The following is a 25927-nucleotide window of genomic DNA, read 5'->3' on the forward strand; positions in this document are numbered from 1 at the left end:
GGTTATGTGAGGGCAAGAGTGGGCAGAGTTACTTCTTTTCGTGCTATTTCTCACACAACATGAATATTGAGATCTACAAGAAAATACTGTTTAATATTTCCAGGATACATGTTCATCGGCCAACACTTTTTTCTGGTGATTATAATGTGTGGTCGATGGCCTGGAGGTCATCAAGGACAGACATGGAACAGCCTATACCTTCAGGAGGGAAAATACTAGCTCCAAAGTGGATCTCACTTTTGCTATGCCAGGGTTGGCTGCGCAGATTTTCGACTAGAGGGTTTCTGAAGAATTCATGGGTAGTGATCACCAGCCTGTATTTATGACAATATCTTGCAATGGCCATCATGGGCTTTGCAAGAAAAGGCAGGAATGTCAGAGGGTGAGGAGGTGGATTACCAGGGAGTACCTGCACTCCCTTCGAGCCATATATGCAACGCAATACAGGGAGTGTAGGAAAGAGCTCACAGGACTTATTTATAAATCAAAAGCTAAGGCATAGAAACAGTTGATATCAGAGGTAGACTCAGATCCATGGAGGAGACTGAACAAGGTGCTTGTAAGGAGAACAATGAGACCCAAAGTGCCTGTAACGAGAGATGTACAAGTACGGTGTATAATAAATGGGCTTTTCCGTCATGGAGAAGAATTAGCAGCTGAAGTTATGGAACCTTTGCCTCCCTTCATTGCTGATGAGGTTACTGCGGCGATTACCAGAATTCCGGCAGGCAAGGCGCCAGGCCTGAACTGGCTGCCAAATTTAGTAGTTAACGTGGGTTGGGTAGACCATGATATATTTTTGGAAGTTTTTAATTCGTGCCTTTCTGAAGGAATTTCTCTAACAGGATGGAGGAAACAGCGGCTGGTACTGGTACTCAACTCAGAGGTACCTGGCATTTCCCTCCTCATACCAGCTGCTTGCCATGGTCAGTTCATTAGCCAAGGTTTTGGAGCAAATGAACTGGCAGTGGATTTTGGGGTTGGTGGAAGAGGTGGGTGGGCTGTCTGCAGGCCAATTTGGCTTTCGCACAGGAAGGTCTGCCGCAGACGCCATGGCTGGAGTGTGCAAGTCGGCGGAGAGGATTATTGAAATAAGTGGTGGCAGATGTGTGTTCTGGTGACGCTAGATGTGAGGAATGCATTTAATGGCATTCCTCACATTATCATTACACGTTCTTTGGAGACTCATGGTGTCCCAGAGTATCTGTGTAGGATAGTCTGGTCGTACCTTACAGAATGTAAGATGGTATGCCAGATCCCGAACGGACTCATTGAACGTGGACCAACCCTCTGGAACCTGGCATATGACAGCGTGTTCTGGGTTGCCCTTCCCCCAGGAGTTATGCCTTATGGATATGCTCATGACCTGGTGATGGTGATTGCTGCCCTCACACGGAGGGAGGCTGTCACTAAGATATAAGACTTGGTATTGCTGCAACAGAAGAGAATAAGCGAGTTTGGGGATTTGCAGCCTGTAGACAGGAAATTAACAAGTAGGACAACAGCGAGTAAGCTCATGGAATTGTGGCAAGAGAGATGCGACCAATGTGTGAGGGGTAGGTGGACAAACCCCTCATTGGTGATTTGAAAGGGTGGTGTGAGAGTGTATGGCTCGCTAGGATATAATCTTACGCAGTTCCTGGCGACTGTAGAACATATCTCTATAGGTTTAACTTGGACCACTTAGACATTTGCCTAGAGTGCGAGGAAGAAGAGACCCCAGAGCATGTATATTTCTGGTGCCCGCTTTTCATGCAAGATTGCTTGGAAATTTAGACATACTGGGTTGTGACTGTATGTTTACGCTGAATGAAATGCAAGGGAGCCTGTTGTTGGAAGGTGAGGAGAGCTGGAGAGCTGTAGAAGATTTCACTAGGAAGGTGATGGTGAAAATATATGCTGCAGAGTCTCATAAGGAAGGAGACGTTGGAGGTTGCTGGGTCAGAAAGGCTTGCGGGTAAGTGCCTTGGGGTGGGAGGTCTCCTGATCAACTGGAGCTCACCTTGGTTCAATGAAGTCGTGAGCACTTTGTTTGTGGTGCCCAATGGCATCTCTTGCTGTTACATTGAAGAAAGATAGTCTCCGTTTGGTAACTACTGTGTTTGTGTTTTAACAGTATTGTTGGGTGTTTCTTGTTTTCTTGTAGGTTTATTTTATTGTTGTGTGTGTTTTGGTTGTTCCTTGATCTGTTGGCGTGTTTGGTGTTTTTGTGCATGGTTGTTGATCTTTTTGGCTTAATTTGTTGTCTGTGTGTGACTTTTGAGTTTTGTTTTGTGGTAAGTGCATGTTTGTTTGGGTGTTGCCTGTGTTGCTTGCAGTGACAGATTGTGTGTGTGTGTGTTTTCCCCTTCCGGAAGTAGTGCCACATAAGCGGTTTCCAGGCGGGGTGGTGGTTTAGTTGGTAGTGCGTAGGTACACATATGCAATTAATAAAATCTTGCGGAACCTGTTAGTGAGCCTTGGCGCCTGTAAATGGGGTTCCTCCACCTCTTAGAAAAATAAAAAGGTGAGAACTGAGGTGAAGGAGACAGATTGATATGCTGTAAAAACAAGACTGAGATAAGGGCGTGTACTCTTTTCTCTATTATTCACAATAGTGATGGATGAAATATAGAAGTGAAGGCAACGTTTCGAGAAGGGGGCAGTAAAGCATGGGAATTTCCAAATATGAGGTAATTTAATGTGATATTGAAGGAGAGGTGCAGAAACAGCTGGAATATGTGGAATGGTAAAATAGAGAAGTGGGAAATGAAGATCAATGTGGAAAAAATAAAGAAATAGTGTTAACTAGAGGATTGAAAGAAGGCAGAGATAAGGTAAAAATAAATGATGAGGTAATGAAAGTAGTTGAAAGATTTGACTATCTAGCAAGTGTAGTAGAAGCTCAAGATGGGAAATTGGACAAAGAAATAAAGAGGGGAACTCATAAACCTGAAAGATTTTTCAGAATGAGATTGGTTTGGGAAAGGTAGTGCAAGAAAGAGTAAGGAAGTTCTTCATAAAATATATTTCTCCCCAATTTTAACATACAGATTGGAAACATGGACAACCACGGGCTGCGAAGAGAGTAGAATACATGCAGTGGAAATGAAGCTTTTGAGAAGTATAATGGAAAAAATTAGAAGGGACAGAATTAGGAATGAGGATATTTGAAATAGTTTGAGGATGGAGAGAATAATGGAAAAAGGTATGAGGAACAGAATGAGATGATTTGGGGCTGTGAGGAGAATATCTGAGGAAAGGGTTCTAAGAAAAATGCTGGAATGGTGGGTAGGGGAAAAGAGACCGTGAGGCAGACCTAGAAGGTGTTGAATAGAGAAGGTGAAGGAGGAGGATATTGGCAAAAAGTTTGAAGAGGCAGAAAGGGAATCTCTCTTACCTCCTCTATGAGGAGGAATGGTGGAGGGAAAGAAGTAAATGTTGATTACTGATACACTGTCCGACCTACAATAATTGATAAAGTGTTAAGAAGAAGAAAATAATAAATAAATGAAAAAATCATAATGAACAAATAATAAAATATGACAATAAATCATTTAGGCCTTACTTAGGTTTACCATACGTCCGGGATTAGCCCGGACAATCCTGGATTTTTGGTGCTGTCTGGGGTTAATGTTCAAGGTTGTAAAAATGTTCGAGATTTGAGAATTTTATGACTGGTGAGGATTTTCTTAATTTTAGATCTATATGTTCAACATTGTGTTTTTAAACATTTTCTTCTGGCCGTACATCTCTCACCCGACCTTGGAGCAAGCACTGATGTTGATTTTGACGAAGGCATGGCTACCAAGTCTCACCACAGCGTTTTACTTAGTCATTTGGCAACACAACAGGGGCAATGTGTTTATGTTGTTTTTGTGTGTGAAGTAACTTGTCTACACGGTTTTCATTATTTTATCTCTTAACATTTTTTGTTGCATCGTTTGGCAATGGGCAAAAGAAAATGTGTGTTTAATGTTAACCTGCAACAGGAAAATAAATTTAAAAAAATTGTGTAATGACAGTAACAATGAACGTGTTTACTGCATATTATGTACTGGAGAATTTTCTGTTGCGCATAAAGGAAAGGGTGATATTGAAGACTTCATGAAAACAGCTAAACATAGGAGTTCTATTAATGCTACTGCTTCAGCAAACATAAGAGATTTTTTTAAAGGTAAAGATGAAAATAACAATAACAGTGATCTGGAGTGTGCTGCTAAAGAAGCTACATTTTCATACCACACTGCTAGACATGAACTCAGTTTCAAAACATAAAACTGCACATCTAAACTGGTTAAAAAGTTATACGACCCAAAATTTTCATCTGCTAGAACCAAAACCGAAGCAATTATTGTTAACATTATTTCATCATTTATATTTGGTAATGTGTTGTGTTCTTTTGAAAATATTAATTATGTAACTGTAATGAAGGATAGCTCAAACAGAAGTGAAGTAAAACTTGTTCAGGTTATTGTAAGATGAGGCATGGCATTTTTCACACATGTTACAAATCATTCATCTCATGCTCTGTACAGTAATGCTTAACTGCGGCCCCGGAGGTTAAACAAAAAAAAAAAAAAAAGAAGAAAAAAAAAGGTTATTGTAAGATATTTCTGTCTGGAGGAGGGAATTCAAGATAAACTTTTAAATTTTGATGAAGTGTCAAGTGAAACTGCTCAAATTTTGACTAAATATATTTTGTAGTATATGAAAAAATACAAACTTGAAGAAAAGTTGCATTGTTATACTGCTAATAACAATAATTTTGGTGGGGTGAAGGGAAAGGGAATGAAAATGTCTTCAGAAAAGTTCAAAGTGATTTAGATAGACCTATTTTAGGAATTGGTTGTTCAGCCTACATTGTACACAATTCAGTACAAACAGCATGTGATTCTCTAACCCTGGACATAGAAGTTACTGTTATAAAAATTTATTAATATTTTCATATATATGACGTCTGTAAATAAAGTAATGAGAATGGTTTGGAAAAACTTTTTATTTACAATCCAATTATGCATGGACAGTTTTCTCATCATAGCAGTGTTGGACTCAGAAACCGGAATATCCATTAGATGTTCAGTTACATTTTTTAAAATGTTTTCTACTGTTCTAAAATGGTGTCCTTTGAGGTATTTTTTTGATGTCGAGAACAGGAAAAAGTTGCAGGGACTCAAAAAGTCAGGTGAATAAGGTGGTTGAGGAACTACAGGAATGTTTTTCTTATCCAAAAACTCATTAACTGAGAGTGCAATGTGACAAGGTGCATTGTCATGATGCAGCATCCAGTTGTCTTTGATGGCTGGTCTCATGTGGGCAACTCTTTTCCGCAATCTTTCAAGAATTTCTAGGTAAACATATTGATTTACAGTCTATCCTGTAAGGAAAATCTCCTTATGGACAATGCCATTACTGTTGAAGAAACAAATTAGCATGGTTCTGATTTGCTCATTTTTGCTTTTTTGGGATGTGGTTTGCTTTTTTGTGAGTTTGAAGTGTGCCACTCCTTGCTCTGGTGTTTTGTTTTTGGGTCGTACTCAAATAATCAAGATTCATCACCTGTAATAACATTTTTTAGAAAATCAGGATCAATTTTGGAAAAACTTTTTTCATGTCCAATTCATTTGTCAAAATTTGATGGACTGTGGTATGGTTCAAATTCAATTGTTCTGCAATCATTCTGACAGTTAATTGCTGGTCATACTGTATCTCTCTGATTCGTTCAACAATGTCGTCACTTTTTGACATTAACGGTCTTCCAGACTGTTGATCATCCACAACTGATTCCTGGCCATCTGAAAATGCTCTAAACCACCTAAAAACTTAGGTTCATGACAGAGTGTCATCACCATAAGTGCTTTTAAATTTTGAAAAAGTTTCAGTAGCATTCTCACAGAGTTTAACACAAAACTTGCTCGTACACTTTGCTCATGATTAGTATTACTCATTTTTGTAACCCACAACAAAATCTTGTTTCATGAAAAGTTTGTTTATGTCTCACATGGCAACAATAGACTAAAAGTATTAATACCTAATATAAATCAACTGTTGATATAACCATATGTTTACTAGTAACTTTACAATGTTGCCAAAAAAAAAAACTAGTCACTTTATTTACAGACCTCGTACAGTAACGAAACTTAAATTTCTGTGAATTTGTGGAAACAGGTTAAAAAAAGTATTATCTCATAGCAGCACAATGTTTCTTAGTTTGTTACCAGCAATAGAAAGAATTCTTTCCATTTTTAATGGCCTAAAATCATACTTCTTATCTTGTGACAAAGGCTCAAAATTATTTGGTTTTTTTTTAAATCTAGAAAAGGAACTATTTTTGAAATTTTTATAAGGTACTCTAGTTATTTAATAATGCAGTTCTGAAATTGGAAGCTAATTCTATCACAGCAACAGAAGCATTTCAGACATATTCTGAATTAATTTGTCAACTTCAGAAAGAAAAACCCACAAATTTATACCATCTTCTGCTAAAGAATTGCTATGCACTCTAAAAGAAAATAATGAAGTTCAGGAACAAAAATTCTTCTCAAGCATAGACAATTTTTATAATTCTAGTATCTAATACTTAGAGTAATGGAAAACCAGTTTTAATAATGTTAGTAAGTTTCAGTGGATAAATTCACGAACTGAAATTGCTTGGTCTGATTTAGAAGAGAGTGCACAAGTTGTTAATGAAATTATAAAAAATTCTGTAAATATTGATGACGTATTTGATAAATGTACATTGTTGAATCAGATAATTCAAAACCAAAGGGTAGGTTGTGGTTCAAGTTCTGAAAAAGTATCGATACTATTGAAGAGAAGTAGAAAGCAATTTTTAAGATGTTTCAAAAGACTGATATTTCATGATGCAATATTTCTAAAATGGCTGAATTTGCAATGTCTTTGCCTGGGACATCTGTTTCAGTTGAGAGTTTTTTTCAATTATGGGGAAGATTTTGTCTAAAGAAAGGGGTAGACTTTCAGTATCTATTGTTATACATCTGCTAAATGTTAAAATTAATTCAGAAACTTCTTGTTGTGAATTTTATGATGTAATTAAAACAAACCATTTCTGAAAAAAGTCATGTTTAGTGAAAAATACAAGTGAATAAATAAAGTTTAATGTTTCAGTAAACTGTTGAGACTTTTAAGTAATTTCAAAAATATGTCCTGGCTTGGACCCAAAAACATGTGGTAAGCTTAGCCTTACTAATCAGAGAGAGTATGTGGCCAATATATCATCTAACATAAATGAATTAAAAAAAAATTAAATAAGTATATTTCAACTTCTTACTAAAATAAACCTTTCTTATTAACCTGTATTTTTTGGACATACAGTAAAAGTCTTGGATAGTGAAAGACATACAGTCCAACATGGCTTTATTTAAACATGTTAGGTTGACCTGATTACATACCTGACCTCCTCTAGCCAACATATTAAGCCATAATGTTGATGTAGGTCGAGACGAATGCTCTAAACAAGATCTTATTTCAGCCTTGTATGCAAATTTACCATCTTTCATACTGAATACATATACTGTATTTGTGGCCATCTTCTCTTGTGCTATTAAAACCTATATGTAAAACAAATTGGATAATATGAATAAGTATATGACAGCAGAAATACTATACATTTCAATACCATAATAATTATATTTCGAAAAAGCAGCACTCATGCTTTGTATTAAATACATGCTTTGTATTTTTCTGAGAATAGTCCATCAAAAAGAACTCATTAAAAAAAAAAATAGCAAAGTAATGAAAATTTGGATTAATTTTTTCATTTTTACCTATATTTTAGTAATCAATAAGTCCATGTTGTGATGTAAGGCACTAATAGTTCAAGGAGTGGGGAAGGAAGATCCCAAAATTAAAGAACCCTTTTAATTTTGTTTTATCCAAATACCTTCAAGAACAGGTTTTTTCCTAATACAAAATAAAAATAAAATAACTTTTTAAAGTGTTGTTTCTTTAATCTGGGTGCTGTGCAACAAAAGTGACTAAGATACTATATTTTGAAATCCTGCCCTTTTTGATCCTTTGAAGAAAAACCTAACTTGACATTCTATTAACATGATTCATTTGAAAATAAAATCTTTACTTAAAAATTGGTTAAAACAAAGTTCATAGCGTTAAAAGTTAACTTTAATTTGGTTCCAAGTTAATTATTATACAATAAAAATTGTTAACAAATAGCCAGTAGTTATAAAAATACATATTAATGAAAATACTAAATTGTGTAATAAATTAGTCTTATATGACAATCAAAGGATATAACATTTATTTAATAATAAATTTAGTTTTAAAAGAAAAAACAACATTTAATGACAATTCACATTTTTTATTGTAACTGGATAATAATAATAATAGTTATGCTATGATTTACATATAAAAATTACTTCAATATTTTGACAATAATTTTCTTTAAAATCAGTCCATGCTTTGTTAAAAAAAATAGTTTGAAATAATCAGTTGAACGTATTGCAATGTACCATAAACAACCAATATTTTATAATCACTTATTTTATTTTAAGCTTTAAATAGGTACTTTGACTGTTAAAAAGAAGAAATTCTTGATGATATTTGGTTAAAAGAAATCTCTACTTTTCATTTCCCAAAAAATCTTTGTAACTTTCATTATGCTGAATATCCATTGATTCCTGAAATAGTACGTAAAAATGATCATCTATGCTAATTTTCATTGCTCCACTATATTTTTTTTTAATTTCCTATTTTTGCTGGACTAGAATGTCTACACCACTTGAGTAACTGATTAATGTTATGTTACTTATAGCTATTTGATTGCCACCTAAAAAAAAGGCACAAAAAATAATAAAACATTCTATTGCATGCTTCTATGGAGTTATTTAATATTTAAAAAAATGATATGATAATGAAAATTATTACTCTTTATTCTAACCACAACAGATTCTGATTGGATGATCTGAATATCTTCAGTAAACCAAGTCTTAAACTCAGAGTATAGAGATTTTTAACCCATACCAAGTTTATCCCTATATACTGAGTATTTTTTTTTTTTTGTCTTCAGTCATTTGACTGGTTTGATGCAGCTCTCCAAGATTCCATGATAATGAAAATTATTACTCTTTATTCTAACCACAACAGATTCTGATTGGATGATCTGAATATCTTCAGTAAACCAAGTCTTAAACTCAGAGTATAGAGTTTTTTTAACCCATACCAAGTTTATCCCTATATACTGAGTATTTTTTTTTTTTGTCTTCAGTCATTTGACTGGTTTGATGCAGCTCTCCAAGATTCCCTATCTAGTGCTAGTCGTTTCATTTCAGTATACCCTCTACATCCTACATCCCCAACAATTTGTTTTACATACTCCAAATGTGGCCTGCCTACACAATTGTTCCCTTCTACCTGTCCTTCCAATATTAAAGCAACTATTCCTGGATGCCTTAATATGTAGCCTATAAGTCTGTCTCTTCTTTTAACTATGCTTTTACAAAAGCTTCTTTCTTCATGAATTTGTCGCAACTCTTCATTTGTCACTTTATCCACCCATCTGATTTTTAACATGCTGCTATAGCACCACATTTCAAAAGCTTCTAATCTCTTCTTCTCAGGTACTCCGATCCTCCAAGTTTCACTTTCATATAAAGCTACACTCAAAACATAAACTTTCAAAAATGTTTTCCTGACGTTTAAATTAATTTTTGATGTAAGCAAATCATATTTCTAACAGAAAGTTCATTTTGCCTGTGCTGTTTGGCATTTTATATCACTCCTCTTCGTCCATGTTTAGTAATTCTACTTCCCAAATAATAAAATTCTTCTACCTCCATAATCTTTTCTCTTCCTATTTTTATATTCAGTGGTCCCTCTACATTATTTCTACATTTCATTACTTCCGTTTTGTTCTTGTTTAGTTTCATGCAGTAGTTCTTGCATAGGACTTCAATCATGCAATTCATTGATTCTTCAAAGTCTTTTTTACTCTCAGCTAGAATTACTGTATCATCAGCAAATCGTAGCATCTTTATCTTTTCACCTCACTGTTACTACGAATCTAAATTGTTCTTTAACATCATTAACTGCTAGTTCTATGTAAAGATTAAAAAGTAACAGGGATAGAAAACATCCTTGTCGGACTCCCTTTTTTATTACGGCTTCTTTCTTATGTTCTTCAATTGTTATTGTTGCTGTTTGGTTCCTGTACATGTTAGCAATTGTTCTTCTATCTCTGTATTTGAACCCTAATTTTTTTTAAATGCTGAACATTTTATTCCAATCTATGTTATCGAATGCCTTTTCTAGGTCTATAAACGCCAAGTATGTTGGTTTGTTTTTCTTTAATCTTCCTTCTACTATTAATCTGAGGCCTAAAATTGCTTCCCTTGTCCCTATACTTTTCCTGAAACCAAATTGGTCTTCTCCTAACACTTCTTCCACTCTCCTCTCAATTCTTCTGTATAAAATTCTAGTTAAGATTTTTGATGCATGACTAGTTAAACTAATTGTTCTATATTCTTCACATTTATCTGCCCCTGCTTTCTTTGGTATCATAACTATAACACTTTTTTTGAAGTCTGACGGAAATTCCCCTTTTTCATAAATATTACACACCAGTTTGTATAATCTATCAATCGCTTCCTCACCTGCACTGCGCAGTAATTCTACAGGTATTCCGTCTATTCCAGGAGCCTTTCTGCCATTTAAATCTTTTAATGCTCTCTTAAATTCAGATCTCAGTATTGTTTCTCCCATTTCATCCTCCTCAACTTCTTCTTCTTCCTCTATAACACCATTTTCTAATTCATTTCCTCCGTATAACTCTTCAATATATTCCACCCATCTATCGACTTTACCTTTCGTATTATATATTAGTGTACAATCTTTGTTTAACACATTATTACATTTTAATTTATGTACCCCAAAATTTTCCTTAACTTTCCTGTATGCTCCGTCTATTTTACCAATGTTCATTTCTCTTTCCACTTCTGAACACTTTTCTTTAATCTACTCTTCTTTCACCAGTTTGCACTTCCTTTTTATAGCATTTCTTAATTGCCGATAGTTCCTTTTACTTTCTTCATCACTAGCATTCTTATATTTTCTACGTTCATCCATCAGCTGCAATATATCGTCTGAAACCCAAGGTTTTCTACCAGTTCTCTTTATTCCGCCTAAGTTTGCTTCTGCTGATTTAAGAATTTCCTTTTTAACATTCTCCCATTCTTCTTCTACATTTTTTACCTTATCTTTTTTACTCAGACCTCTTGCGATGTTCTCCTCAAAAATCTTCTTTACCTCCTCTTCCAAGCTTCTCTAAATTCCACCGATTCACCTGACACCTTTTCTTCAGGTTTTTAAACCCCAATCTACATTTCATTATCACCAAATTATGGTCGCTATCAATGTCTGCTCCAGGGTAAGTTTTGCAGTCAACGAGTTGATTTCTAAATCTTTGCTTAACCATGATATAATCTATCTGATACCTTGCAGTATCGCCTGGCTTTTTCCAAGTGTATATTCTTCTATTATGATTTTTAAATTGGGTGTTGGCAATTACTAAATTATACTTTGTGCAAAACTCAAAACAGGCAGTAACTCAAAACCACATAACTACCACATTAGGCTGTCTGGGCAACGTAATATAGTTGTATGGGTATGGTGGATGTGAGGCCAACAGGTTAATGATTACAGAAAATGAGACAAAAAGAACAAATACGGATTTCACAAAATACATAATTAATTATTAGGACATAAAAAAACAATATATTTTACAAAGATATTATCACCCATGAAAAAATGTTAATACTACTCAATGGCAAAGATTAGCGGCAATTATGACAATAGATTTTAGATTTAATGACACAAAAAAAAAAATTATTTGTATAGGAACTGGCTGATGCCTGACAACAATCATTGATGAAAATGAATTTTGTAGCTTGTGAAAAATGCCATGCTTGACCAGGATTCGTAGCCAGAACCAACAGATGAAAGGCAGAAACACTATCAATGGATAGCAACACCATGGAGAATATGGAGATATATTATTTATGCATGTGTTACCTTCTTTACACTAACTAGGGAAAAAAGTTCTAGGTACATTTTTTAAAGGCAATTATAATCTATGACTGAAGACAAAGTAAACAAAAAAAAATATAAAAAGTTACTTATTACATCATATGCTTTTGGTTTTAAAACTTATAATTGTTTACTAAGACTCACTTTCTCTGAACCGTTAATAATGAAGTAACCACCTGGATCAAGAGGGCACTCATTCAATTCAGAAAGATCACGATCAACAAGACCATTCAATAAACAATATGTTGATCTCAACATAATAGGAATTTTACCTTGAAACAAAAAAAAAGAAAAACATATTATTCCGATATTTAGCTTATAAAACATACTCTCTAAAGATTCTAGTGTTTTATTATAATTTTAAGGGATAATATTTATCAAGGACTTTTTCACTGTCCCTTATAATAATAAAGCAGTTATAATAATAGAACTGTCCCTTATAATAATAAATTAAAGCACGAGTCATTAAACTTGTACAATTTAGGTAAGTATATTCTATTTTAAACTTCACACTGCTCATTTTGTAAGGAATCTGATAACAGTTGGTTTATTTATTTTTCATATCACTTTATGCAACTTGACCGATTTGACATACTTTCTTTAAGTTTATGCTTATCGTCAACATAATTTCTACATCATCACCTTTAATTTTGTACTTAACATATTCCAACATTTGTTTCCTCTACATAAATTATTACTTTCCAAACAAACGTTCAATTAGTATTTACTTTTTCTCAAGTTATTAAATTAACAAAACTTGTTTATCTTAATACAACATCCATCAAATAATTATTCAAGTAAACCCTTTTCTCAGGTTTCTTTATTCTCTAATTTATCTAAAAATATTTCTTTCGCAAACATTTTTTAACAAAACTTAATTTCAAAATTCTTTTATTATTTCATTTCAAAGGTTTGTTTCTACTTTTAGCCTCTCTTATTGTCCACATATTATTGCTATAAAAGATCTAAGCTCTAGGTAAAATTTCTTTTTATAAATTTCTATGTAAAAATTAACAACTCATTTTCAAAATTTGAAAATAATACTTCCAGATCTTTTTGGAGCTCATTACTTAGCATTAAAAATGATGAAGATACTACTATCTCCCGTGAAGAGCTATTGAATAATAAGCTTTGAAAAAATCTCCTACTTTCAACATAGAATGTATGTGCACTACAGTTTGAGACTATAGAAATAAAACTAGTCATGAGATTTCAAAATAAATTGCTTCGCCTATTAAATTATTTTATGCTACATTTGGTGATATTAAACTTTTATTTTTCACTAATCATTTTTAAAATGTTCTTTGAGCTTTTTGTTACGTATTTTGATTGCTTGTTACTAAAAATCCACTGGACTTTCTCCCTACATCCTCTAAATAATGATACAGTTATGCGACAATGATGCTTGCTCAGCAACAATTAATGTTAACATGAAATTTATCATATAAATATAGGATTCTAAAGTTCAAAAATAGTTATATTAAATTATTTATCAGAAAATTATTTCGGCTTCAGCAGAAAATAATGTTAACTTAAAAGAAATTATTACATTTAAAACATTATTTTTTAAGTTAATTAACAAAAAATAATATAAAATATATGTTTAAGACAGTGAAACTATCTGAAACATTTTATAACTGATGAAAGAATTTAAAAAAGTTACTTTAATTGGCCAATAATCAATTTGGTCTTGGATAATCTTTTAAAAAAAAAATTGACAAAATTTCTATCATTACAACGAATAGAAACTTAAAAATAAACTGTTATGCAAATGGAAGATTTATAACACTGATTGACATGACTTTTGGAACATTAATGAAAACACACTTCTTATGTTTCATTTTACTAGCTATTAAAATATCTATTGATACAAATGTCCTACTTCGTCCCGTTTCTGAGTATCTATTTTGAATTACCTGGAATCGTTTACAGCTGGATTTACTGGGTATTTCCACTGCATTCTGCTTATCTTTAAAGACTCCGTTATATTTCTTAAAATTTAGTTTGTTTCTGTCTTGCGTACAGTAAACTTCTTTAAGTGATTTTGTGTATTTTATATAAAATGTCAAGTTCCAGTTGTCAATGTTACAAAAATCCAGAGAATAAGTTTTATTATATATATATGGAATATTTACTTTAAAGTCACAGGCTAGATCTATATTTCAGGAAGTTAAAAAACCTATGTTTTATATTTTAAGTGTCAAATTGGAGATCAAGATAAACATTGGGCTTCTCATTACTGTGTGAGTTGTGATGTAAATCTAGTGCAGTGGAAAATGGCAAGAAAAATTCTATGCTGTTTGCTGATCCTATGACATGAAGAGAACCTTATGACCATGCAAGTGATTGATACTTCTACATTATTAAAACAAAGGGGTATTCATAAAACAAAAGGGAAAAATTGATATCCAAATTGCCTTCAGCACTGAGGCCCATTCCTTACAGCCAGGAATTACTGGTGCCAATCAAGCCTTTAAATTTGGACTATGTTATGCTTCCTGATGATTCTTATTCTCTACCAGCGTCTGATTTACAACTTCCTGAGACCACCAGTAGTGGTGATCCTACGTTTATATCATTATACCAACCACTAGCGAGCCTCATTTAATTACTCAAAATAAATTAAATGATTTGGTATGTGACCTGGGTTTGTCAAAACAAAAAGCTGAACTTCTTGGTTCACTTCAATAGTGGAACTTGTTAGATAAAAACACATGTGTTTCACTTAACTCAAAAAAGTTATGATATTGATGGTTTAATGAATCAACTTAATATAGAACATATACCTTTATTTGGGGTATTTTTATAGATTCATCTAAATATAGCCTAAAAGCAGTCTTGCTTCATAATGGAAATGAAAAATCATATATTCCTTTAATAGCTTACTCAGTGACAATGAAAGAAAACTATACCTTGACTACTATACTAAATGAACTTAAATATGAATGGTATCAGTGGTATATTTGTAGAGATTTAAAAGTAATATAGGGCTTCAAGGGGATTTTACAAACTGTGGTTGTTTTTTTATGCCTCAGGGACAGTCAGATAACACAAGAACATTTCATTAAGAAAGACTGGGCTCATAAAACTTCTTTTGAACCAGGTACTTCAAATATAAAATATGCTCTCTTCATTGATCCAAAAGCTTGAACTAATGAAAAACTTTGTGCTATGGACAAAGAGGATAATAGTTTCAAGTACTCAAAAGAAATATTTTCCCAGTTAAGCGGTGCAAAACTAAGGGAACACATCTTTACTGGACCTTAAATAAGAAAAATTTTAAGTAATTCCTTTTAAAAAAAAAAAAATTAAATTACAAAGAATTAGTAGCTTGGAACTGTTTTCTAAGTGTAGAGAAGGGATTTCTCGGTAATAACATAGATGAGACCTATAAAAAACCCTCATAGATGAACTCTTAAAAGCCTATGAATTACTAGGATGTCACATGTATTTAAAAATGCACTCATGTCATTTTTTACATTCTCATTTTGATTTTTTCTGGAAAATTTGGGTGCAGTAAGTGATGAACAAGGAGAGAGATTTTATGAAGACAATGGAAACATGATACCAGGGATGTTGGATCCTATTTATGATAGGCGGCTGCTGCTGGCTTTTAAAAAGATAAGATTTTACTGAACACAAGAGATAAAATTGTAATATTTTGTCACTGTATGGTGCCTTTAGGATAACATTTTACATTTTTTATTGCACATAGCTCTAAATAAAAAAAATCTTTAATAGATTCAACATATTTTAGGTGTAAATATATTTTTTATTCAATATTACAAAAAGTCTTCTTCTGTTTTTAGTCAAACCCACAACCCTGTAACAAAAAAAAAAAATGTTACCTGTTACAATATTCATTTTTGAATTTATGGCCACAAAATACTTTAAACGGCTATTTTCATCAATGTTATCCAAAAAAAGTTTGAATTTGGTGACTAGTGTAATTACCTATAAATGATTTCTGATGCTGTGTCTCAATTGGATCTTCCCCTTCTTTTATTAATGTTTTCGTAATATCCACATACAATGGTGCACTGTATGTCAAGTTACGTAAACGGGCTTCATTTGGCATCATAGGAGAAGGTGACCCATCTTTTTCCCAATGGGTCGGTTTAGAAAGATAAATTTGTTCAAATTTCAACAAGTACCTAGGCTAAAAAAATAATAAACATCAGAAACACTATCTATAATAAGTATTCATTTTTTCTAAAGCATTCAAAATACACAATTTTTAATAGGTATTTTTTCAATGTTGAATCATTTCTAATAATTATCAGATTAAAATTAAATGAATGTACACTTTACAGTTTGGGACTATAGAAATAAAACACAAATTAGTACTAAGTAGTACTTTGTATCTTTGCTTTTGTATCAAGTACAAAGTGTAAAATACTGCTTTTAAAAGATTAATTCATTTAAGTTTACTTGTATTTTGTTCAGCTAGTCTGAAACAAATTTTTTTGATAAATAAAAATTTGATCTTTGCTTTTAAATTTAGCTGTAACTTTATAATACAAGTAAATTTGGTTAGGTTTTTTATTCTTAATAATTTTTTAACAAATTTTCAGTGCTTCATTTTTTAAATTATTTGTATAAATAATACTATATTTTTTTTAACTAAAAAATGTCATGCCAGCATTTTTGACATGACATCCAGTTCAAGTTATTATTATTTTTTTTTTTTTAGTATTTTATAATTCTTAGTTCTGCTGAAGGCAGAACTAATTATTATAGATCCATGATAATCAAATAACTTCATAGGTATCTTAATAAATATTATGTTGTAAATTACACAGTGAGTTCTGAGAATACTAACAACTAAGAATAGAGATAATACTTAAGGTATGGGACATCTTAATTGCTAATATTGAAGATATGTATTACTCACCTACTAAAGTAGCAACAAAGCTAGAATTGTAACAAATTAGTGGACTCACAAGAAACACTTAAAATGGTTTATTTTACCAATTTTAGGTAGCTGTTTAGATATAATGTTTTGTGGAAACTTTAATGCAGTGGAATACAATTTTACAGTGCACAAACAAAATTAAAAATAATTTATTGCCAATCACTTATTCTTGCCATAAATTGTTACTTTTTAATTGGATAGTATGAGTTTATCATTGCTTTATAATTTAATCTTCTTATGTGTTTTAATAATCATATTTTTGACAATGAAATGGGTAAATCAGACCATACTTATAATACAAGACTAAAGGTAACTGAACAGCATATCAGACAGACGAATATATATTTAATAACATGTATGTATGTATATTTACACATCAATGAGTTGAAGGTCATTTTCCCAACTGCTAATAAAAAAAGGAAAAGTTTTTATTATTACATGTTTAATACAGAACATATGAGAGGAAGTATTCTATGTTTTATACTCTTGTCCTTATAAATTTGTAGGTGTGTTTTAACTACTGAATTACACTTTTTGAATAAAGTTTTATATCAATATGTAAAATCAACTGATTTTTCAATAATCAACCTAAGGTGATTCAGGTCATTTGTATTTGAAGAAAATATCATGTTTTTGCAAATTCCCAGAACCAAATATCATACATCAAATCACATGAATGGGCTGAGTCATTCAATTGTTCCTCAGCATCCTATTCAATTCATAAAAGTCTAATAGAGATAGTCTCTAATACGAAGAGCATAATAAGAATGAGCCCCATCTTGCTGCCAAGCATGATATTTGTCATTGCATATGCAATGACAACATCTCAAGATATGAATCATCTGTCATAATTCTGTCAAGAAATAATGTCCTTACACTCCTTATTTTGCGATTCCACACCAAAAAAAAAAAAAATGCAGATACTTTAAGTTCCTTCTTATGAAGAAGAAATAGATTATGCAAGGATTTTTATCAATATATAAATATTATTCATTCTCAACCTTTCTTGAACACAATTATTAGTATTTACTAAGACTCTCTATTTGAAGCATACTTGATCGGAGTAGCTTACTGAGCTATATAAATGATGAATTAATGACAAATAATTAATTCCTCACAAAATTTCAACATTCTGTCAAAATCATTTTTATAAAGTATATGAAGTAATCTTGACTGATAATACTTAAAACGTTTGTAGAATCTTTTGTAAACTTGTTCTGTGTATTTCCAGCCTAATGGAAGCCTGTATGGTAACATTTGAGAGCTCTTTAATTTTAAAACATCCCATACTTTCATGTTCGGTCATAGAAATTTTGAAGGTCTGAGTAGAAAATTTGGAAATCTGGCATGGAATTCTTCATGAATGACAGCAATATCCATATTACTTCTCTTCCAACACTGAAATATAAGTTTGCTTGTTTTGTGTATTTCAATACTATTATTTTCAATACAGATAAAAGATAAGATAAGATAAGATATAACATAGCATAGCTTGCCAAAAAAGAGAGTAGAACAAATTCATTTTCTCTTTCTGGATTGTATACTTATCGGGCCAAGTGCACATAGCTCAATGTGGATTACTTTGAAAAAAGCATCAAGTTGGACTTTACCTAATGTGGTTAGCGTGTTATAAATCTATTCTCCTTCTCTTTAGTCCAACCCTCATATTTTATCACTTTTTTATTGTTTTATAATTTTTGATTGAATTTCAATTAAAAAATTTCTTTAAATTTACTATAGTATAAATTAATGTGATTTGATGCGTTCTTATCCATAAAAAGAACCCAAAAACAAGTAGGAACTTCTAAAAATATGTACTACATATATGAAAAGACAATTAAAATTTTCATTGTTCAATTTACAACTTCAAAATTCCCCACTTAAAAAAAAATTGTTTGAATATCTTGACAATGGAGTACAGAAAAACTGTACAAATAAAACTCCTTTTTTTCTGAATTACCAGAAGGTATCAGTGATTTTTTCTTGAAAGAAAAAGTGAGAATGTGGTCCCTTCATAAACACATATACAATGGCCTTCTTAAAAACACAAAATTTTGTCATTAAGAGAGACGAACAAGTTTCTTCAATAACCTGCCATCTTATAAATTTAAGTGCTGTTATTTTAATTAGTATCTTATATATTTGTCTACTGTTGTAATTTATTTGCCATCTAATAATTAAATATGCTATTGGAGAGGAATATTTGATACAAAATGCATTAGTGTGGAAAGCTAACAGATATAATAAAACAGATGGTAATTACCAAAATAAAAATTATATTAAATAATCTAATACTAAGTCTGAGATGTTTTTTTTTTTTTTTTTTTTTAATCTCCAGTTCCGCAGTAAAGCAATTCATTCCACAGAGGATGAAATGAGTGTTTTGTAGCATGTGTGAAAAATGCCACGCCTGACCGGGAATCGAACTCAGGACCTCTGGGTGAAAGGCCGAGATGCTAGCACTCGTGCCACAGAGGCCAGCATCATTTAATGTTAATCCTTTCTAATCCTCATTATATAACACCAATAACTTACCTTTTTAAATTTCAGGGAACTGGCCTGTACGGAGAATTTTAATAAACAAAACAATCAATTTAAATTACTAACCGGTACTTCAATTTCTCCATGAGCATGCTGCGCTTCTGCTTGTAAATCGATCTGAGGAGAATCTTCAACAATTCGTTGAACGGACATCTGAATGAATTCATCAAATGAATCCAACTGTTGCCGTACGAGACCTTTTTCATCAAAATATGAGTTAATAACAACCCAGCAGGCTTCTTGCCACAGTTCACTTGATATTTCTTCAACTTCATCTTCTTCATACTGATCTAAAAATGCACAAAAGATCATTAATACTGATAGAAAGAATTGCTCTTGGTGTAATAATATTAAATCATTTACATTACAGGTAAGATAGTTGTAAATATTTTCATTTCTCAAAAATAACTAGTAGATATTAAAAAATTGAAGTTCAATTTTTTACAAAATATATTTACTAGCATCCCATCGCAGCTTCGCCTGTGCTATATGATTACTTGCCTTTCCTGTAGTGGTCAATTCTTTTATTTTATATTCTTAAGTCAAGTAACTGAAGGCAGGTGCAGCCAGTCACACAGTCACAGTGGCTGTATTGGTTGAGGACAGCACTGTATAACTTTGCACCCCTTAAAAAACAGGAATTTAAAAAAAACTGGAAAATGGTTTTTAAATATTTATCTGAGGAGTACTTGCAAGCCCAAATCTACTAAATATATCATTTACTATAGTTGGAACTGGGAAAATTTACAATCATTATTCAAAATCTTTTTACTTTTTTCATCCCCTTTCAAGGTCAAATTTCAAAAATCTAGAATTGGTTTATTGACATGAAGATTACACTCACCAAAAATCAGATTGATTTCTTCATTTGTTACCAAGAAATAAAAAAATAACAGGATTTAAAAAAAATAAAAAATCCATTATAAAATTTTATCTCTGAATTTCAAAAAATGAAGAAATCAATTTTTAGATATTCATATTAAGATTACACACACCAAAGAGTAAGTTGACATCTACATCTGTTACAGAGAAATAAAAAAAATGAAAATAATTTCACTGTTACTCTATTTTAACCTATTAAACTTGGAATTTCAAAATGAATTTTCTTAGTATGCACTTACCATAAGGACAAAATCTTCATCAAAAAAATTTGTATTGAAAATTTTCATCAGTAATTTTTGCTGGGCATTGATCACTCAACATTATTTTATATATGTAGCATCCCTTGTGTTGCCTAAGATTATAATCTTGACACCCAATATTAAAAATGGGTTGGTGTCGCCCAACCCATTTTCTAACAGTATTAAATTGATAGCACTTCTGGGTGTATTTTTTTGTGGCATTTTGATTTTTTGGTAGTACTGACTTTCTGAATTACCAGTTCTGGGAAGTCCAACATATAACTGTCCATGAGAAAAACAGTCTGATCGTAAATCAATACTAATGTGCTTGAATGTCTGGCAGCCTTGTGGTTTATCAATTGTTATAGCAAATGAAAATTTTATAGAGAATTGCAGCTCTCTTGAAGTGAAATGGTAAGTCTGTTGGAATCATTGGGATGTGAGGAATAAGAGCAAGCTCCCCATGCAGCTGGACCTGTAAAAACAGTAACCTCAATGATGTGATTTTGCACAATTTTGATTTGCAACCTCTTGCTGTTACATAACCTTGGAGGATTAAGGTTTTATAGTAAAGTATTCAGAACTCCCATTTTAAGATGGAGACTATGAGCTGGAAAACCTGCAGGATTAAGAAAATTCAAAAATTCTGGAGGATAATGGACTGCATCTTCAGTAATGGTTACAGAATCTACAGACTGATATATTCCTTACTTTGACATTCAACTATTTCTAAAATCCTATTATCAATTTCAAAAGAAGAAATATTTTGAGGAGTTATTATAGATCTTTCACAAAGCCACTCGAATGTTACAAAAAATTTGTAAAAGCTTACTAATTTTTGGATAAATATTGGAAATGAGATCATCCATTGTATGCACACTGACACCAATGTTTTCATAAACAGATGTAACCATCATTGTGAGGAAGAGTCCCATTTCCAATGTTTAGTAGTTGTAAGGGAAAGTTAGGATCGCCACCCCAAAGATGAACTCTCCTATTGGTTCTTAAGTTAATAGTGTGGACAAATTTCCATAAGGGTGATGATTTAAGCATGCCTGAACATCAACCCTAGATATTTTCGTGGTGACAGGTAATGTTGCCAAAGTTATACCACCCAGTAATTTACTGCATGATCTAATATCTTGAAGGGTTTTATCAATGTCTTCAATATGAGCTCAATGACTCATTGTGAATTCATCCTACACTATAAGTTTAGCATCTTGCAAAATTTGTCCAAGTGGATCATTTTTACAAATAGAACAACAGATTCTTGCCCACATGCAACATTTAATGGCAACTTAGAAGTGGGATGTGCAGTTCTCTCACCATTTATAAATGTAGCAACTATTCCTGATCATACTAAAGTGATTGCAACGTTTTTAGTTGACTGAACTTGAGCAAGAAGCAGATTGATTAAGATAGTTTTCCCAGTGCCTCCAGAAACATCTAAAAAATTCTTGGGGTTGTTGCTAGTAACACTATCATTTATATCATCAAATTCCTGATGTTGATCAGGTGCTAATTTAGGAAGATTAATACTTCCAAGTTCTTTCAAATCAAAGATAACTGGATGCTGCATTATGACAATGTACTTTGTCACACTGCACTCTCAATTAATGAGCTTTTGGCAAAGAAAAACATTCCTGTAGTTCCTCAACCACCATATTCACCTGACTTGAATTTTGTTATTTGGTTAGTAGAATTACTAGATGGATGAAGCAGGATTGATATAAAATGCCAAACAGTACAGGCGAAATGAGTTTTCGGTCAGTAATATAATGAGTTTTCGGTCACATCAGAAATTAATTTAAATGTCAGGAAAATATTTTTTAAAGTATATGTTTGGAGCGTAGCTTTATATGGAAGTGAAACTTGGATGATTGGAGTACCTGAGAAGAAAGATTAGAAGCTTTTGAAATGTGGTGCTATAAAAGAATGTTAAAACTCAGTCGGGTGGATAAAGAGACAAATGAAGAGGTGTTGCAGCAAACTGATGAAGAAAGAATTTGGAAAAATATAGTTAAAAAAAGAGACAGACTTATAGGCCACATCTTAAGGCACCCTTTTTTTTTCTTTGACTAAACCTCCACCCTGGCTGCCCTCTCCTTCCTGTACCGCTCTTATAGGATTTCGTCAGTAAGCAGGGTAATGTGCTTTCATGTGCAGGGAACGGAGTGCGCCCTCTGGCCTCATTGCTCTTTCGTGACCCCCACATGCTTGTGGGACACCTTAGTTTCTCAATCGCAAGCCTGTTCGTCCCCACACCCTCCTACGCCTTGTGAAAATACATGATTCCTCCCTCAATTTGAGGTCAATCATGACTGTCTTCGTGTAGGCTGCAATTGCCTTCCAGTGTTCTTGATTTCCTAACATTATGATCGGCAGATCTTTAGGCAGGAACATATCTCTGTCAAGTGTATGTAGTAGCTCTTCTTTCACAGTTTCATATCTCCTGCAGAGGAAAAATATGTGATAAGGAGTCTCCTCCTCATCACAGACTGGACAGTTATCTGCGCTGTCAAGAGGTAGGCACTACCTCTTCAGGGGTTCAGGGGGCACTACCTCTATGCTGATTAACAGGTACACGAACAGCATTAATTATTAATTTAAAATCTTTCACGTTATCCAATGTTGCACTTTAACTACAGTAAAACTTGCTGGAGTGCTGTTATTTCCTTCTTTAAGTTTGGAACAATATTAGGACAAAGAGAAGTTTGATTGGCATCAGAAAGGAAGTAAATTTGTAAAAACTGGGATCGACACCAGGTGCTGGCAATAAACTCCCTATGCGATGGTAAACTTGACCTTGAATTTCAAATGTGGGTATAAAATGCATTCTACAATTTGTTTAGGACCAAAAGAAGTCATTTGAAATAAAGTGTTGTATTTTCTAACATTACTGATAAAATGTTTTGACAAAGAATGAGATCCTAAAACTAAACTCTTGATTGGTTCTGGCAGCTCATTAAGTGTAGGAAGTAAAACTTATAAGACCTATAAGACCAACACATGCCAGATGCTTCATCTTTCCATTTTTTTTATAAAACAATGATTGCATATTTTAATAATTGCATCAATTTGTAAATCTTTACTATTAATATAATCCAAATGAGGATCATATACAAAAGCAGATCTGAACTTTAAAGTGGCTTTCCTATATTGTATAACATCGTAAAATAGAGCCTCATGCTCTTCTAGTCTCATGTTAATGCTATACAACCTTGCACCTTGCATCTGTAGATTTTCTATCAATATTATGTCTCTTTTGTTTCAGCATGATTTTAGAAACAAATACCGCCAAAATAGATAGATAAATCAATCTCTGTAAAAGAGGATGTTGCATGAGTTTGTAGGTCGTACATGCTCACACTTTTATTTTAGCTGCTATTGGTGCAGCAGGTCATTAAGTTGGGCAGCTGCATATGGCTACCTCCACAACTCTCTCTCGTTAGAAGCAGTCTGTTGTCAATTAATTTACAGATTATTTTATTTAATTTCTAAGTGTATATTATTTTAATTTACATTTTATATTTGTATTTTTATTTACATATTTTATAAATATTAAAATTTTATAAATTAGAATAATCAAATATTTATAACCTATCACAGAACCAATATATCATACTACCTGAGAAATCAAATACAACTGCATTACCTAACTATATGTATGTACCTATATATGTATATCAAAGAAATGAATTAAAATTGTGTGATATTCAATAATTAAAGATTACTGGCAGCATATGCTCGTGATTAAGTAGACCAAACTTTGTTGTTACATGAAGCGCAACATGTCTGCCACATAGTGAAGAAACAATATACTATGTAAAAAGTTGTGTGAAGCACAACACATTTGCCGCCTAGTGGAGTGCTCCATACTATGTATGGATGCAGTGAAGCATTATCTTTTTTAACGTTGTTGCTTTTAATATTTTCCTGAATTTTTTTGAGATGAAATATATCTATAAAATGTCTGCTATGCTAAGAAACATGGGTAAAAATTTGGTTGCAATCGATTGGGCAGTTTTTTCGATTATTCTGAACAAAGAAAAACCCCTTCAACTTTATATAATAGTATAGATAATGATACTTTTCCTAAAGATACTGTATCTATGTACTATATGCAATAAGTATAATGCTCTAAAACATTAAGGAATAAATTTTTATTAAAGATATAGTGTTATTACTCATATACACAATTACAGGCTTATCTCGGACTTTGACAAAATAGGTACTTGGTTGTTATAACACTGCCACTTTTCTGATGCAACTTCTTTGTCAAAAAACAGTATTATTACAATATATTAAACAAAAAAATATGTCTGTTAGCGAGCATAGGATGTTTATTTAGATTATGTTGACTCCATTTACTGATGAATCATATGTATGTCAACATAATCTACACTTTCTAACCTTTAGTTAGTGAAGCATGGTTAGCAAGTGACAGTATTCAAATTTGTATAAAAGTAACTGCTATTGCTTGGATTTGAACACTGGAACTCTCAACTTCCAAATCAGCTGATTTGGGAAGACGTATTCACCACTAGACCAACCCGGTGGGTTAACCAACATAATCTAATCTAACCTTATCTTTGCTTGACCTAAACTCAATTGGATTTTACTTTTACAGTTATTTACTCCGTAAATATCTTTAATAATAAATTTCACTAACAAAATATAGGGAAAGGAACTCAAAAATTCTGTAAAAATGAACTGAACAATAGTCCATCAGTGTACAAACAATAACACAAATTTACCTATTATATATTAAGAAATTGTAAATTATTGAAGGTTATAGAAAATAATTTGCTTATAATTGTCAAGGACATTTTTAACAGCAGGGTTAATTTGTAAGAATTTGGTATCTACTACAGTATAAAATCTGGTTTCAACTAACACGTAACGTTGAAAAGTAAAATAAACCATATTATGTAATTTTTAAAACAAAATTACAAGTGCAACGTAATCAGCATTACAAAAGTCTGTTTAAAAAACACTGTAAAATTATCTAGATTAATTAACGTTATAATCCTACTCAATAAATAAAAATGCAACAATAGTTCGATAACCCGATTTAATTAAAACACTTACCTTCATCTAATTCGTACATAGTCACTATGTAAATTACACGGATATAATAGAAAAATCCTTTGGTAATTTGCTTCTAATTCAGTAAAATTATTCAAAGTTCATCATATTCACTTGCTTAAAAACAAAAACCATAGAAATGACTTAGTCTATACTAACAACATAGTTGAAAACATTCACAGTTCAGCAGAAAACTGGCCCTAGATGTCAACCGCTGCTTATT

The 25927-nt window shown here is 32.4% G+C and overlaps 1 protein-coding gene across 1 annotated transcript in view; it reads right to left on the reverse strand.

The window, feature by feature from the left end:
- Positions 1–25927, reverse strand: part of Polr2B (RNA polymerase II subunit RpII140) — an 83686-nt gene extending 57759 nt beyond the window's left edge. The window contains exons 1-5 of the mRNA XM_075357694.1: positions 25708–25927; positions 19562–19785; positions 15994–16198; positions 12184–12311; positions 7392–7550 (exon numbers count right to left, since the gene is read on the reverse strand). Of these exons, the coding sequence (XP_075213809.1) occupies positions 7392–7550; positions 12184–12311; positions 15994–16198; positions 19562–19785; positions 25708–25726 (735 nt within the window). The 5' untranslated portion in view covers positions 25727–25927. The remainder of the gene's footprint in view (positions 1–7391; positions 7551–12183; positions 12312–15993; positions 16199–19561; positions 19786–25707) is intronic.

The sequence above is a fragment of the Lycorma delicatula genome, chromosome 1 (assembly GCF_047948215.1).
Source record: "Lycorma delicatula isolate Av1 chromosome 1, ASM4794821v1, whole genome shotgun sequence".
Lineage (NCBI taxonomy): Eukaryota > Metazoa > Arthropoda > Insecta > Hemiptera > Fulgoridae > Lycorma > Lycorma delicatula.